General features: G+C 40.3%; 1 protein-coding gene across 1 annotated transcript in view; it reads left to right on the plus strand.

Moving 5' to 3' along the window:
• Window positions 1-15,977, plus strand: part of Epha6 (Eph receptor A6) — a 962,116-nt gene that overhangs the window by 904,129 nt on the left and 42,010 nt on the right. Inside the window, 1 exon segment of the mRNA NM_001419529.1 lies at window positions 14,204-14,353. Coding sequence (NP_001406458.1) covers window positions 14,204-14,353 — 150 coding nt within the window.

Below are 15,977 nucleotides of genomic sequence, written 5' to 3' on the forward strand. Positions count from 1 at the left end.
TCTATCTTTTGCATTCTGTTGGTGATGCTTGTATCTAGGACTCCTGATCTCTTTCCTAGGTTTTCTATCTCTGGGATTGTCTCCCTTTGTGATTTCTTTATTGTTTCTATTTTTATTTTTAGATCCTGGATGGCTTTTTTCTATTCCTTCACCTGTTTAGTTGTGGTTTTCTGTAATTCTTTAAGGAATTTTTGAGTTTCCTCTTTAAAGGCTTCTAATCTCTGTTTACCTGTATTCTCCTATATTTCTTTAAGGGAGTTACTTATGCCCTTCTTAAAATCCTCTATCATCATCATGAGATGTGATTTTAAATCAGAATCTTCCTTTTCTGGTGTGTTTGGATATCCAGGGCTTGCTGTGGTGGAAGAACTGGGTTCCAATGATGCCAAGTAGTCTTGGTTTCTGTTGCTTAGATTCTTGCACTGGCCTCTCGCCATCTGGTTAATTCTGGTGTTAGCTGGTCTTGCTGTCTTTGTGGCTTGTCCCTCCTGTAAACATGTGTGTCAGCACTCCTGGGAGACCAGCTCTCTTTGGGCAGAACTTGGGTATAGAGAACTGTGTACAGGGTCATCTCCAGGGCACAGACAGAAACTAGTAGGATCCTGTCCCTGGATGTTTCTTGATTCCTGTGTCCTGTGGGCTCTGGGAGGGTCCCGCTTTGGCCAGGTATTTGAGCAGAAGTGATCTACATGGTAGTTCTTAAAGGAGAATTTCCCGAATGTAACCCCCAGCATTCTTTACATGGCAGATTTGGACTCCTTTGTTTAAACTGTGTTCAGATGAGTAAACGTCTTACATTCTTCTTTGTGAAATGGACAGTATCTAATGTGAGCATTGAAGAAAACCTTTAATGTGTAAAGATTTGATGTCATGTGATTGCTCTAAAATTATGAAATAATATTGCCAGCTTCTTAAACATGACAAGATTTCCCTGATTCTATACATTGTAGCATGTGCTTGCTTCTTTGTGGGTTCTTCTTTCTTCTCCTTGCTACTCCTTTTCTTCCACCATTCAACCCCATAATACTAGATAAAAGAAAAAAAGATAGACAGGAAAGGAAAGATATCCCTGAATAAAGTAATGGGGTCAGAAAGGGGGTGACATTATTTTTAGACTACCTACTACTGATTAGGGGCATTTAGTTCCTTGGGACAAGTTTGATTTGTACTGTCAGGATATCTAATTTCTTCCTGTTGTTTCTTCTTTGCACATGACTACTTAACAACTGTGACCAACAACAATCAACAACCAAGCAACCAATCCACAACCCACCTCACCTCTTAGAGCCATAGCATTTATACATCCCTGAAAGTCTGCAGAATTCCAAATGTTACATACTTGCAGAAGCTATCTGTAACTGAGAGAATCATGCCCCTGCCAGGCAAATGATAGTCAGCTGCTGTGAACTTTCTAAAACATCTCGTTATCTCACACGTGGGATTAAAATAAAAGCATGTTGTTATATTTCTGTGATTTCTAAAAAATCAAAATTCAAAAATTGTCACTATAATCTATCTCTCTCTATCCCTAATCTACAGCCAAAGTAAACTTTAAAAACTACCAAAACCAAATAAAAACCACAATTTTATCATCCTTAACCCCATCTTTTTCTTCTTGGACACATTTCTACTCTCCTATGCCTAACCCCTCTCTTACCTACAATTCATTTACAATCCAGTCTTTCAGAGTTCTTGTCTAGGTCTCATTGTTTCTTGGAAGCCCTCACTTACTCAGTATCCACCAACATTTTGCTTTTCATAGTCCACAGAAGCATTTGCCATGTATCATTCATCACCCATTAGATGAGTATACTGTTGTTGCCTCGTGCTCTATCATCAACATTTATTAACTAGTATTACCTGAGTAGCTATTATGATCAAGCTCATTTTTTAGTGATAAGAAAATGTCAAAGAACCAAGCTAACAAGATCTCTGCCTGGACACACAATTAGAAGTTGTCAGCCCAAACACAGTGCAAGGAGAGCAAAGAACCAGAGAAATGATATAGAGGACAATGGCAAATATAGAGAGACACTCAAGGCAAAGAAGGATTTCACAACAGGAGCAACATTCTCACCTGACAAGGAAAGTAGGAGTTTGATTTAAAAGATGGAGGCCAGAGCATCTTTTCAGAGAAAACAGCAAATTTAAAGAGAGAATGGGATGGAACCACACAGTGTATCCAAGGGCTGAATTGTTCTGAAATTACTCCTACAAAGAAGAAACCCAGGCTTGACATCAGCACCTTGCTTCACCTAAGAAATGGGTCAAAAATATCTGAACTGTTTAAAAAAAAAAAAAACTTGATGGGCTTTCCTTTTTTGAAACTATCCTTTGCCGTTGGCTTGTGATAATATTTGAAGACATTAAAAAACCCTTTCTTGCTTCATTCTGCTCACAGGCAAGTACATCCAGATCTTGTCATGCCACATCGTTCAGCACTCCAGCAGTGTCCTCCGGAGCCATCTGCTGTCCATGAGAATAAGGCTTCAGAACCCAAATGATATACTTAAACCAGAGCAAAACAAGCTGGAGGCGCATTCCAAAAAGCATTGCTTTCCCAAAATGTATTCACTGGGAAAATCTGCTGTAAAATAGTGAATATTTTATGCAAGTAAAATTAGACCTTCCAACCTGCTCGGCATGACGCATGATTGCACACACATACTGCAGGTGATTCTGCCAGAACTGAAGCAATTTCATTTTTTTTTATTAGACATTTAGTCAAAAGGTCAAAAGGAAGATTTAGAATCCATGGTATCCCTGTACACTTTTTAAAAATGGATTATTTACAACCCATTATACCACAAGATGCCTATCTTTAAGCCATAAGAAATAGAAGTAGAATGAAAGCAAAGAAATGCAAAACCAAATCATGTATAATTTTGCACACAGAAATAACAGCAGATACAAGCAAAATAGTAAAATGCAGTTTCTGGGAAGGTGTTCTAAGTGAAGAGAGCATCATGAAATCCCAATGCTTACTATTCTGAATGGTTAGCCAAGTTGCTGGTACCTCAGACTGTAAGCCATCTCTTCCTTCCTTGGTCTCCAAATAGGAGCAGTTTCAGAAATATCATAACTCCTGGATGCTTGGTGCTGTTCCATATTCTGTCCCTTTGAGCTTCCTATTTCTCTGAAGAGATGCCCTGGCCATCCTCTTTATAATTACAGTTACTACTTTGCTTCCCAACTCAACAAATCAACTCTGTGGAGATGCCCTTCTCCCTCTCACAACAGCCATCCAAAGCACTCATCTCTCCTTTTCTGCTGCTAAGTAACGTTGGCAGAGACTTTAGTGCTCTTAGCACTAGGCACATCTCTCTTACCTTTAGGTGATCTCACTGGGAAAAATATCTTCATTTTAACCTGAGTACTTGGCATGAGAGTTGTGTTCAAAAGTATCTGATCAAAATAACACTAAGATAATGAATAAGTGAATGGATGGATGGATGGATAGGTGGATGGACGGACCGATGGATGGATAAACAAATGCTACCAAAGACCTTCAGTGTTCTCACTGGCATTGTGCTTTAAAAACTGAAAATTCAGACCTGAAAAATCCCCCCTTCTTCTTTTGGTATTAGCCAAGTACCTAGTGGTGAGTAAGAAAACATTAAAAAGTGAAAACTGTTCATTTCACACTATTTCCCTTATTCATCCCATCAAGTTCCCCACTTGTTGCAGACACCTGATTGTCATAGCCCAGTTGCCTTGAACATGTGGATTCAAGGGATCTTTCTGCCACTGTCTCCCAAGAGACTGTATATACGTTACCATGCATAGCTTTGATATGAAATGTAAAACTTATACATCTTTGAGCCACTATTAACCAGGTACAACTGAAACCACAGAAAGTGGAACACTGAGTAGAGGGAACACTGTTGAGGTCGAGGGCACAGAAGGTATGTGCTTACAAGTGTCAGTTTGGTAAGGCTGATGGTGAGTCTTCAGGCTAGAGCAAAAGAACTGATGATATTATTTATGAACTCGTGATTTATGAATCATTAATTGGCTTTACATAAGAAAAGGATGTTTAAAAGAAAACTCAGAATAATTGAATAAATACAGGAGTTAATGTTCTCAGCTCCACACCTAATGATTATAAAATGTCGTCATACCTAAGAAACAATCCACAGACCACATGAAGCTCAAGAAGAAGGATGACCAAAGTGCAGATGCTTTAGTCCTTCTTAGATAGGGGAACAAAAATATTTACAGGAGGAGTTATGGAGACAAAGCTTGGAGCGGAGACAGAAGGAATGGCCGTTCAGAGACTGCCATGCCTGGGGATCCAGCCCATACATATACAGCCACCAAACCCAGACAATACTGCTGATGCCAAAAAGTGCATGCTAACAGAAGCCTGACATAGCCATCTCCTGAGAGGATCAGCCAGAGCATGACAAATACAGAGGCGAATGCTTACAGCCAACCACTGAACTGAGAATGGGGTCCCCATTGGAGGAGTTAGAGAAAGGATTGAAGGAGCTGAAGGGGTTTGCAACCCCATAATAATTACAATACCAACCAACCAGAGCTCCCAGGGACTAAACCACTAACTACCCAAAGACTACACATGGACAGACCTATGGCTCCAGCTGCATATGAGGGAGAGAATGGCCTTGTTGGGCACCAATGGGAGGAGAAGTCCTTGGTCCTGCCAAGGCTGGACCCTCCAGTATAGGGGAATCTCATGGCAGGGAGTTTGGGTGGGAGAAAGGGGATAACATTTGAAATGTAAACAAAAATTATCTAATAAAAAGAAATAAAAAATAAAAATAAACTATCCTCAATTTTAAAACACATTTTAAAAATCTGGCATTTTTAACAATCCTCTCAGCCAACAACTTAAATAGGGCCAGCTGTATTAAACATTTTTGCATCCAGACCTCTAAGTTTTAGAGACTGTGGGATATGTGTTACTAGGCTGTCCCCACAGAGTACTGCTTTTAAGTCCCAAGGAAGCCAGACTCCTGAGTGCTCAGTGTCCTGAGCAGCTGGACCTAAACTGACAGCTTCTACAGACATCACCATGCCCTCTCCTCTCTTCTCAGATCACCTTCTCTGACAATGGGTAATTTGAGGTCACAGCTTCACTCTGAACTGATGCAGCAAAACACCACAAACAGCAAAACCCTTGCTTCTCTGATCTGCTCAAAGCACCAGTCTGTCTTAAGAGCCTCGGTATAAAGTGCCTGTAGGCATAACAGGAAAACCCAGTTTAGCTGTGGCCTTCCTTTGCTTTAGACAGGACGAAAGGCTACACTTTTTGTTTAACCCACTGTAGAATTACACTGATTAACAAATTATAACATTCTAGACCACCATCACAGTAACACCCACCATCTGTCCCGAGTCACAGAACAAATTAGTGACAAGAGAGGGCTGCAAGGCAGGGTAGTGAGCTTCACAGCTGCCTTCCCTCTACAAGAACACTAGGATTTATAACCTACACCCCTTCCCCTCAGAAACTCAGGTACGCTCTGTGCCTTTTGGAAATTTTGTTCCAAGCAGGACTTGTGCAAATAACACTAGAATAAATACAGGCTTGCCTCACCTTTTCCAATTTATTAGCCCTAATAACAGGATCTAAACACTTTCCAAAAGTGACATCCAACCATGTATGCAGATGCATGGGACATAGGCTCTCAGAGAAACAGAACTCACAAATGTGATATATGCAATCAATTGTGTTGTCATTAGCACCCCAAAGTATTAAATTTCTCAGTGTTTATATTAATTTGTTTATTTACTTTACATTCCAACCACAGTTTCCCTCCTTCCTCTCCTCCCAGTTTTTCCCATTCACCTCCCATCCTTCCCCTCCACTCCTCTAATTCTCTTCAGAAAACAGGAAGGCCTCCCATGAATATCAGCCAGCCCTGGCGTATCAAGTCACTGTAAGACAAACTTCTCAGTTTTAATGGTAGCAAACAACCTCAAATAACTAATCCTTCACCTTGCAATTTATATGGTACGTTTGAACCCATCGATTCTGTGCTGGTTTCCACAGATTTAGCACAGAGACCATGGGTTTTTAGAACTTTATTAAAATATACTAAGACTAGAAGGCTGTGTCGCCTAGTTTTCTATAAAAGAGAAAGGAAGGGAGAAAGAAAAAGAGAAGAGAGAGAAAGGAGAGAGAGAGATCACTAAGAAAAAATGCTGTCTAGAAAATGCTACAAATAGTTATTTAACTTCATTGTTATCTCCTGTCCAGCTGAGACTTTATCATATAATATTTCTGCAAAGCAATAATGACTGATAGGTTATTCTTTTAGGTTATCTTCTGTGTGCTGTGAGCAGTGTTGAAGTTATATGTGCTGAGATACAATGGCAATCGTTATAACAACACCTGTGTTTAATTCTCCATATTACAGTAGCATTATGGCCTGCATTATCTTCCTTCTAGCATAGAATAGAAAAATCTAATTTAGCACATGCCTTCCAGAATAGTGTTATTCACTCAATGATGTAGCACCTATGTTTTCACTGAAAGAGAGTACTGGGGAATAGATAGCAATGAATTATTTTCCAGAGCAATTTAGGAGGAAGTAGGTTAAAAGAATCCTAGTTCTTGGAGTTTTGGGTGGTGCGATAGCACTGTTTTATTAAAGGAAACAAAAATTTTGCATTCACTTAGCTGCTTATACATTTAGAGAATGAATGGAAATGGGGTGTAATCCAGGGTCTATAGCACAAGAAAGAACAAGAAACCCTTTCCACACTTAAAAATTGTTTTAGCAAGTGGGAAACAACGCTGATGGCTTGGCTCTTTGTGTTTATCTGGAATCGTTCTAATCTGCCCTCCTTCTTCATGAGAAATGCATTCTAACATTAAATTTCAAAAGTAGAGAAGTATTTATTTCATCACTAGAACAGAGGATCAGAATAGCACTACAGGAAGCAGCATAGCAATACCTAAGGGTATGGAATGGTGGAGCTCTAGAGCACCTGCCCCCCACCTCACCCCTACACTCACTACTGCACCCTTTCCTACCCCACATCAAGGCTGGATAAGGCAACACAAGTGGAGGAAAAGCATCCCAAGAGCAAGCAAAAGAGTCAAAGACATCCCCACTCCCACAATTAGGAGTTCCATAAACACACCAAGCTAAGTCATGACATATGGCTGCAGAGGACCTGGTGCAGACAACTGAAGGCCCCATCCTTGCCACTTCAGTCTCAGTGAGCCCATAGGCACCCTGCTTGGTTGATTCATTGGCCTATGTTCTCCTGGTGTCCTTCAACTCCTCTGATTCCTACAATCTTTCTACCCCCTCTTCCATGAGATTCCCTATGCACCAAGAGGAGGGACCAGATGGAGACCTTCAGTTTAGACTCTCTTTCTGCATAATGTCCGGCTGTGGGTCTCTGTATCTGCTTCCGTGTGCTGCCAGAGGAAGCCTCTTTGGTGATAACTGGACAAGGCAACAATCTATGAGAACAGTAGAAAATCATTAGAAAACTTTTCTTTCTTTTTATTCTATTTATTTATTTTTATGTTGTTTTGTTTTTTGCTAGTCGTGTTTGGTTCTATCCTAGGTCTCTGGTTCCTGGCCATCCAGGCATTATATAGGGCATGGGATCCTTCTCATGGGGTGGGCCTCTGAATGTAAACCAAACATTGGTTGGCCACACCCACATGTTCTGAACCACCAGTGCCACAATACATCTTGCAGACAGGACAGATTGTAAATGGAGAGTTTGATGGCTAGGTGGGCATCCATGTTTGTCTTTCTAGAACCTACAGAACTTCTCATGCCAAAGAGACTAGAACACAGAGGTGAAGGCTCCATGCTGGCACTAACTCAACCTCTCCACATTCAATGAGCTGTGTGGATGTTGGACTTGGAATTAGGGCCCTGCTGCCAGATCTCAGAGAGCAACCCTCTGTGTTAGCATCAGCCTGGATTATTTGGGGATTCCACAGGGCTACCTCCTTAGCCGACAACTCAACCCAATGCAACTCACCACTAGAAGCCTTGCCTGATTATAAGCTATGGCCAATTGAAAATCCATATCCACCACTACTAGGAGTTGACACTAGGAACACCCTCATAGATTATAGAGGTTTCCACTGCTTTTGGTTTCTACACTGCGCCCCCAAAATGCCTCCCAATTCCAGCCATCTATCCCCACACCCTCTCCCTTCGTCCCATCTTCCCCTGACACACACACACACACGCACGCACGCACACACACACACACACACACACACACACACACACACACACATCTCCTGTCCTACTCACTCCAGTCTACCAGCAAAAATTATTGTTTTCCCTTCTACAGAAGATGCATGAATTCCACTACAACCTTCCTCTTTTCCTAATCTGAGTGTACAGACTGCAGTTTGACTGTCATTTACTTAATAGCTAATATCCCCTTATAAGTGAGCACACATTTGTCTTCTGGGTCTGAATTACCTCAATTGTGATGATTGCTCCTGGGTCTAGCCATTTGCCTACAAATTTTATGATGCCATTTTTTTAATAGTTGAATAATACTCCATTGTAAATGTACCACCTTTTCTTGATCCATTCTTTGATTGAGGGACATGTAAACTGTTTCCAGTTTCTGCCTATTATGAATAAAGCTACAATGAACTTAGATGAACAAGTTTCCTCGGGGTAAAATGCAATGTCCTTCGGGTATATGCCCAAAAGTGGGTATAGCTGAATCTTGAGGTAGATCAATTCCCAATTTTCTGAGAAGCTGCCATATTGATTTTCACAGTAACTGAACAAGTTTGCAGTCCCACCAATAACAGAAGAGTGCTCCAGTTGGGAGAGTCTTGCTCTGTACCTCAAATTGGTCTTGAACTCACCATATAACCTATCCTGATCTCAAACTCATAATCCTTCTGCCTCCCACTACTAGTTTCGTTTGTGTACCCCACACCTAAATGTGCATCTAACCGTTACAAAGACACAATAAAAAATGACTTCAGTCACTCCATAGTGAATTATGGTAGTTAACACATATTTCTGCTCATATTCACCTCAGCTCCTCCCTACTCCTTCCACTGGCCCCTTTCTTCCTAAATAATCCCTTCTATTTTTAAATGTCAAAGAGAGACAGACAGACATATGTATGTAGGTGAGTAGGTGGATGGATGGATAGATTGATAGATAGATGATAGATAATAGATAATAAATGATAGATTGATAGATAATAGATAAATGAGATAGATAGATTGATAGATGATAGGTAATAGATAATAGATGATAGATAATAGATAAATGAGATAGATAGATAGATAGACAGACAGATAGACAGACAGATTCTAGATTCCATATATAAGAGAAAATGTGATATTCATCTTCCCAGTAGTTTTGCTTAACACAAAGATCTCAAGTTCTATTCGTTTTCTTGAAAAGAATATAATTTTGCTCTTCATTACTGAATAAAGTTCCATTGTGTACAGATGCCATGTTTATTCATCTCTTGATGGGAACCTGGGCTGATTCTCTGATTGGGCTATTATGAATCGTCCTCCAATATGCATGGTATGAAAGAACCCCTGCAGTGCAGTAACTGAGTCTTCAAATCTAGAACTACAAGCACTGTGGCTATATTATATGGTAGCTCCTTTTCACGTGCTTGTTAATTTGTTTGTTTTTACTGATTTCCATAAGGACCGAATTTACTTTCCTACCAGCACTGAATAAAGTCCTTTTCCTATCTCTCTCATTTAGCTTTTGCTGTTTGCTTTCTTGATGATAGCCATTCTGATTGTGGTGAGATAAAACCTCCTTGTAATTTTGATTTGCCTTCTTCTGATAACTAAGGATGCTAAACACTTTTCCATGCATTTACTGGGTATGTGTCTGTTCTGTAATTCTGATTCTTTAAAGTTTCGAGACTCCAGAGCTAGATCTATAAAGAAAGGAAAGCTTCCAAAGAGCTCGTTGTCCATTCAAAATCTTTTTTCTCTGGGCTAAAATATCAATCCCAGTGAATGAGAAACGGAGGGTTTTTCAAATGTCTTTGGTTGCTCTGAATCATTTTTTGTTAGATTTTAATATTAAGTCATTGTGATTTTATTACTTATCTATTAACTGACCAGTCCTCTTGAGACAACAGGACTATATTCTAGATGTGAAATAGATCTGAATACAGCTGCATTGTGGGGTGCTAGGCATATACAGATATACACATGTACAGAGCTCCTCATTCTGTTAACAGACTTACATCTGCAGCCTGCTACCTACTTGTTGGGTAATGGGCTTTGAATATAATTTGGAAAACAGAGTAAGTATCTTCCCTAGTGATGGTTTCAGTTAGCCTCTAACTTCCTGTCCTTCCTTTGTTCTCTAATGATTAAGCTTGCTATGAAGAGAGGAAATAGTAACAAAAATGCTTCTGAATCCCAGCTCATCCCTTTGATTAGCATCTTCTCCTCTCTGGCTCACTAACATATGGCGAAACAACGAGCCATGATTGTGGTTTCAAATCTAAAGAATTATGCTATTTGTTCATTCCTGCAACCTGAAGCAAGCATCTGGTGGTTAGAGCTCCCTGAAATAACAGAAATGAAAGACAAAAAAAGCACTTTAGTGATCGTGGGTGAAAATGTGTAGACAAGATTGAGCCACAGTGCAAGTTAGTCCGTTTGATTAAACAGAGGGAAGCCAAGAGGAAGGGTAGCTCCATAGAACTCAGAGGACCTGAATTTCAATTTCCAAATCAATCTGTGTAAGGCAGTATCCATATGTAAATCTGTGTAAGGCAGTATCCATATGTAAATCAAGCACTGGGAGGTAGAGACCGGAGGTAGAAACGGGAGACACCCCAGAAGCTTAGGAGCGGGTACCTGACTGCAGCTGTACATCACCAAGCAACCAAGAGAGCCTGTCTTAAACAATGTGGAAGGTGGGGGCTGGCCTGAGTTTGTTCTCTGACTCCACATGGGTGCTCCCCACATGTGCTATGGCAAATGGGCAACCCTCCGTCTCTCCCACACACACATAAGCATGCAAACACACACACACACACACACACACACACACACTACATAAACACACTACACATGCATACAAAAGATACTTCTACTTCTTTTAATATAAAAATTAAAAAATTGTGCCCAAGGCTTAAGGCTTCCTTCCCTTTCCCCTCATGTTACGACTAGAAATAAACTATATTTAGTATTCATCAGAAAAAAATATGCATTGCACACTTCCTTATCTCTGTCGCATGTGAGCTCAGAAGCGTCCCAGTTTCTACCCACTATTAGATTCATGCATTTTGTTCCTTAAAACTATATTTCCCACATTAAACGTCTGCCCCATTTTTTTGTATTTTATTTTAAGATTATTCTGGCTTACACTTTCCATTTCCAGACAACACTAGGCAAAGAATTTGAAATGAAAGATGTACTGTTCATTTTCCAGTGGTGTTCATTTGAACAAGGACTGAACAAGGTTCGTTTTTTATTGGGGTTGTGTAGCAATTAGTCTGCTGCAGTTTCCATGAGAAAACACCACCAACTGGGTGTCCTAAACACCAGAAATGTATTCTTTGTAGTTCTGGAGTCCAAGACCAAGATGTCAGCAAGTCTGGCTGTTCTGGAAGCTTCTCCAGCTCAGACAGCTGGCTCCTTCCTGGGGTTGTCCCCAAATGGCCTTTTCTCTGTGACAGCAGATTCTTTTCTGTATTTGCATCCCCCTGTGGGGACACCAGTCATATTGGGTTATACATTTATGACTTGATTTAACCTGAGTTACTTTTTAAAGTCTCTTTTAATACAGTCGCACAGTGAGTTAGGGCTTCAATGTGTGAATTTAGAGGAAATGCTGTTCACAACAGGTAGCAGTGCGACTTGTCAAATGTTTTTAATATCTTCCCTTTAGGGAGAAAAGAAAACCTCCAGAAGGAAAGTGATAAAATTCACATTTCCATGTGAAAGTTGTTTGATATACAAATGTATATGAATATGCAAATCACTGGATAAGGATATCACTTATGAGTCAGTAGGTAAATGAACATGAAGTCACTGTTAGCTGCTGCTTTACAGCTTCATGGGACACACTGAGACCTAACACGGGGGCAGGAGAGTAGGTGAGATCCTGCCAGCTTCCTTAGAATGTTCCCTTAATGTTCAGTGACAGCGTTTACATCTTATTTTCAGTGCATTTGACTAGGGTTTGCCAAATTTAACAAATCAAAACATAAGGTGTATATTTCAACTACAGTAGAAAAAATGGTTGATATTTTCATTTATGGCAAATGCCAGCCTCATTTGGTAATTGGGACACACCGTTCCAAAAATCTCCGTCATGGGGTATATAAAAAAATCAATTTATTTGTTGTTTGTGTAGAATTCACATTTAACTGTGGGTGCTGTGTGAGTGTTGCTTGGGTTTTTGTTTTTTTTTTTTTTTAGTTGTTTTATTGTTTTGCTGGCAAACTTATGTTAAATATTGAATCTATGGGGTAGGGTTGGGGAGCTCAGCCTCCACAGTCTCTTCCACAGGTGGCTCGAGTGCGCCCGCACGTCCATCACAAGCTTAAGGAGAAAATAAAGAGAATGACCCTTTTCCCCTTTACTGCCCCCACCCACCCACCCCATTACGTTGCATTGTAAATGTAATTTTCTGGTCTTTATTCGAAGGCTTTTAAAAGACCTGCGCCCTAAAGCACGGAAAACCTAGGCGTTAGGCTTCTGTCCAAGCTGCTGCTGTGATATATGACTACAATATATCATGTTAAAATATTAAAATCAGTTATGGACCCAACTCTCCAGCTGAAGTGTTTTCGTGTCTCTAGCAATGTCCCAGCATCTCATTGTGTTACACTAGTTACTTCAGATACCAAGGACTATCTAATTCTTAGTCTCTGAGCACTGGGCTGCTCACTCACCTGTAAAACCAGAGGATTGGATTCAAGGTGTTTTTCTCAGGGGTCCTCCCTGACAATTCCCCTCCAGGCATCTCTGAAATGAGGGTTCTGCTAATTCTCTCATTTGCCTTATGAAGCCTAAATTGTTCCAACTTCAAATTAATCCTTTTTCATAGTGTTCATAGTGTTGCAACTGTCAAATAATTAAGGATTATAGTACTCGAAAATTTCACCTTTAAAAGATCTTTCCCAACCATAAATTCATCAAGGGTGGAAGAAAACACATAGATTTTATTCGCTGTTCCTCCCCCACACTTCCCCTAACACAGATTTTGTGCACATTGTGAGCTCAGATGCTGTGCGCATGAAAATGCTGATGATGTTGAAACAATCCCACAGTGGCGGGTTCTGACTGATGAAAATAATTTTGCTGCAAACTAAAGCCATCTCCCGGGTTTGCGTTAGATCGAACAGCTCCTTGTTCTCTACCGCCATCTAGTGGCGTAAAGGTCGCCACATCTGTGCAACGTGGCAATTCAGACCTGAGATTTTTTTTTTAAAGATTATTACAAGTCAAATGGATGAATTGTTTTATTCTTGTCATCACAGTAAAATGGGATTTACTGAGTGTTTCAACAGATAAAATGTAATAAATGTTAATAAAAGTTAAGTATAACACAATGGCAGACGTTAGCATCTAAGCAGAATAAACGTGTGCAATCTAATCTCTTTATGATGTTCAGATGTAAACTTGAACATTGAAGGAAAAAATGCAATGTACCTTACCAAGTGAAAAATAGAAGTTTTCGACTCCTCTGGTTTTGCATCGTAGTAAAGATTTTCGAAAATTAATGTAATCATGACTGAGGAAAAGCAAGAAAATAACATCTTCCTTAATGAGGAGTTGGTACAGAGTATTCAGCCTGTTTAACCATTTGTCTTCAATTAGATTAGAGCTTTAGCCTCATTATTATTTATAAACGTAATACAGTGCTTAATGAGTGTTGAATAACATTTAGTTTTTAATGTCCCATAATCTGGAACTTTCTCCAAATGGCATAATAGTGTGTTTAATTGTGTGGATCTAAAGTAAAAATAAATTTCTCTAATGAATGAAATAAAATCCTTCCAAAATGAGACTTTTTTTCCCCATGAAAGCTTCTTTTTTCCTGAATAACAATTATTAGGGGGAAATTTCTGCCATTTTAACATTATCCAAGCTCTCTATTTTAATTTAAATCGTCAACAGTATTATCAAGCACTTAGGAAATGCAAACAAGAGATATCTGAATGGAATGCCTGTGTCTTAATATACCATTTGTGAACCATCTGGAAAATATCCTATCTATTTTTTCAGGGTGGAAAAATACCTATAAGGTGGACAGCCCCAGAAGCTATCGCCTACAGGAAATTCTCCTCAGCGAGTGATGCCTGGAGCTACGGGATTGTCATGTGGGAGGTGATGTCCTATGGAGAGAGACCATACTGGGAAATGTCCAACCAGGATGTAAGTACATGGGCCTCTGTCATCTTATGAATGGAAGAACATTAGCTTGATGGGGAACATTGTCTTTTAATTCTCTCTCAGGTTAACCCTTGTCTTGCTGACAGTTTCATAAGGGACTAGTGGGAGGAGGGATGTGAGAATGTACAGAATGTTCTACCCCCTAATTGACAGGGTGACCTGGGCTTTGTTCCCTGCTGCACACGCACACACACCTTGCACACAGCACTGCTCACCTACAGTTAAACAAAAGAAAAAGCAATGTTGACTTTTCATTTCATCCACAGGGCAATTCGGTTCACCACTGCAAAGTCCAAATCAGCCTAGGCTAGATAGTCCTCCAAGGAAGAGTGAATGCTTTCAGGCAACACACTATCAGTACATGTCATCTCACAAGGTCCTTTTGAGATACGTAATCTTCTATGTCATCTTTCTCCCTTTGGTTGTTTTATCTGTAGCAATTACATTTGTGGTTGATAGCATTACAGAATGGAATAGTTCATATGCGTAGCCTCTATGATCTGCCAGCCGTCAGAGAGACAGTAAGCAGAATTACAGATATTCCAACAATGCCAGGGAGGGCAAGGTCAGAGCAGACAAGTGTGTTCTCCCACCACTGCCTCATTAAGAATCCAGGTTTGTTTAATTGTCTTGCCTTCTCCGATGCACCTGCTGGTTTCTAAAGCTACAGTGATAGGCAGTAAACACTGATGTGGTTTTAAATGTCCGGAGATGCAAAGATAGCCACTTGACTGTAAGCCATCTCTCAACACGCACGGAGCCTAACTGTGGCAGCATCACACGCCTTTACACTAGCTGAAAACTTACCTCCTCCCTTACAAACCCCACACCTCACACTTGGCTGCTACAGATTCCACTTTCTGCTTCTTTTGTGGTTGTGCAACAGCTACAGATTGCTCCAGTTTCACAAGATTTGTTTTGTTTTGCTGTTTTTTTGAAACAGGGTCTTCACTATGTAACTCTGGCTATCCTGGAACTCACTATGTAGACCAAGCTGGTCTCGAACTCAGAGAGATCCACCTGACTCTGCCTCCTGAGTGCTGGGATTCTAAAGCCATGAGTGTGGTTAGATTTTTTGGCCACAGTTGATGTTTCTACTCACATAAAGTATTGCTTTTGCAACTGAGTCCTGCTTCCCTATCTAGGAATCTACTGACTGATCACAGAGAACACCAACACCAGATACCTATAAAGCAGCAGGAAAAAGATCACATGAGGTCCGCCGATGTTGCTCTCTCCCAAGCACAATGTCAAACACGAAGCCAGAATAGCAGGGTCTCTGGAACATCTGGAACATCTGGTCTTCCACACAAGCATGCATTACCAGCAACCTATGTACCATACCCAGCAGTGGGGCATTTTAAAGTCCGTGTCATATGACTAGAATTTGTGTTCTCTAGGAGAGTTTTATCTAATGACCCTCTCACCCTGTTGACTGAACCTTTTTTGTTGTTGTTTTGGTTTGTTTGGATTTTTGTTTTCTGTTTGTTTATTTGTTTGTTTCATAGTGGGTGTCAGATCATAAAAGCCTTTCCCAGCATGTCCTGAGTTAAACTTTCCAACTGGAACCTTGTCCCTTTACTACCAGAACCTCCACTTTCGATTA

The sequence above is a fragment of the Rattus norvegicus genome, chromosome 11 (assembly GCF_021556685.1).
Source record: "Rattus norvegicus strain SHRSP/BbbUtx chromosome 11, alternate assembly SHRSP_T2T, whole genome shotgun sequence".
Taxonomy (NCBI): domain Eukaryota; kingdom Metazoa; phylum Chordata; class Mammalia; order Rodentia; family Muridae; genus Rattus; species Rattus norvegicus.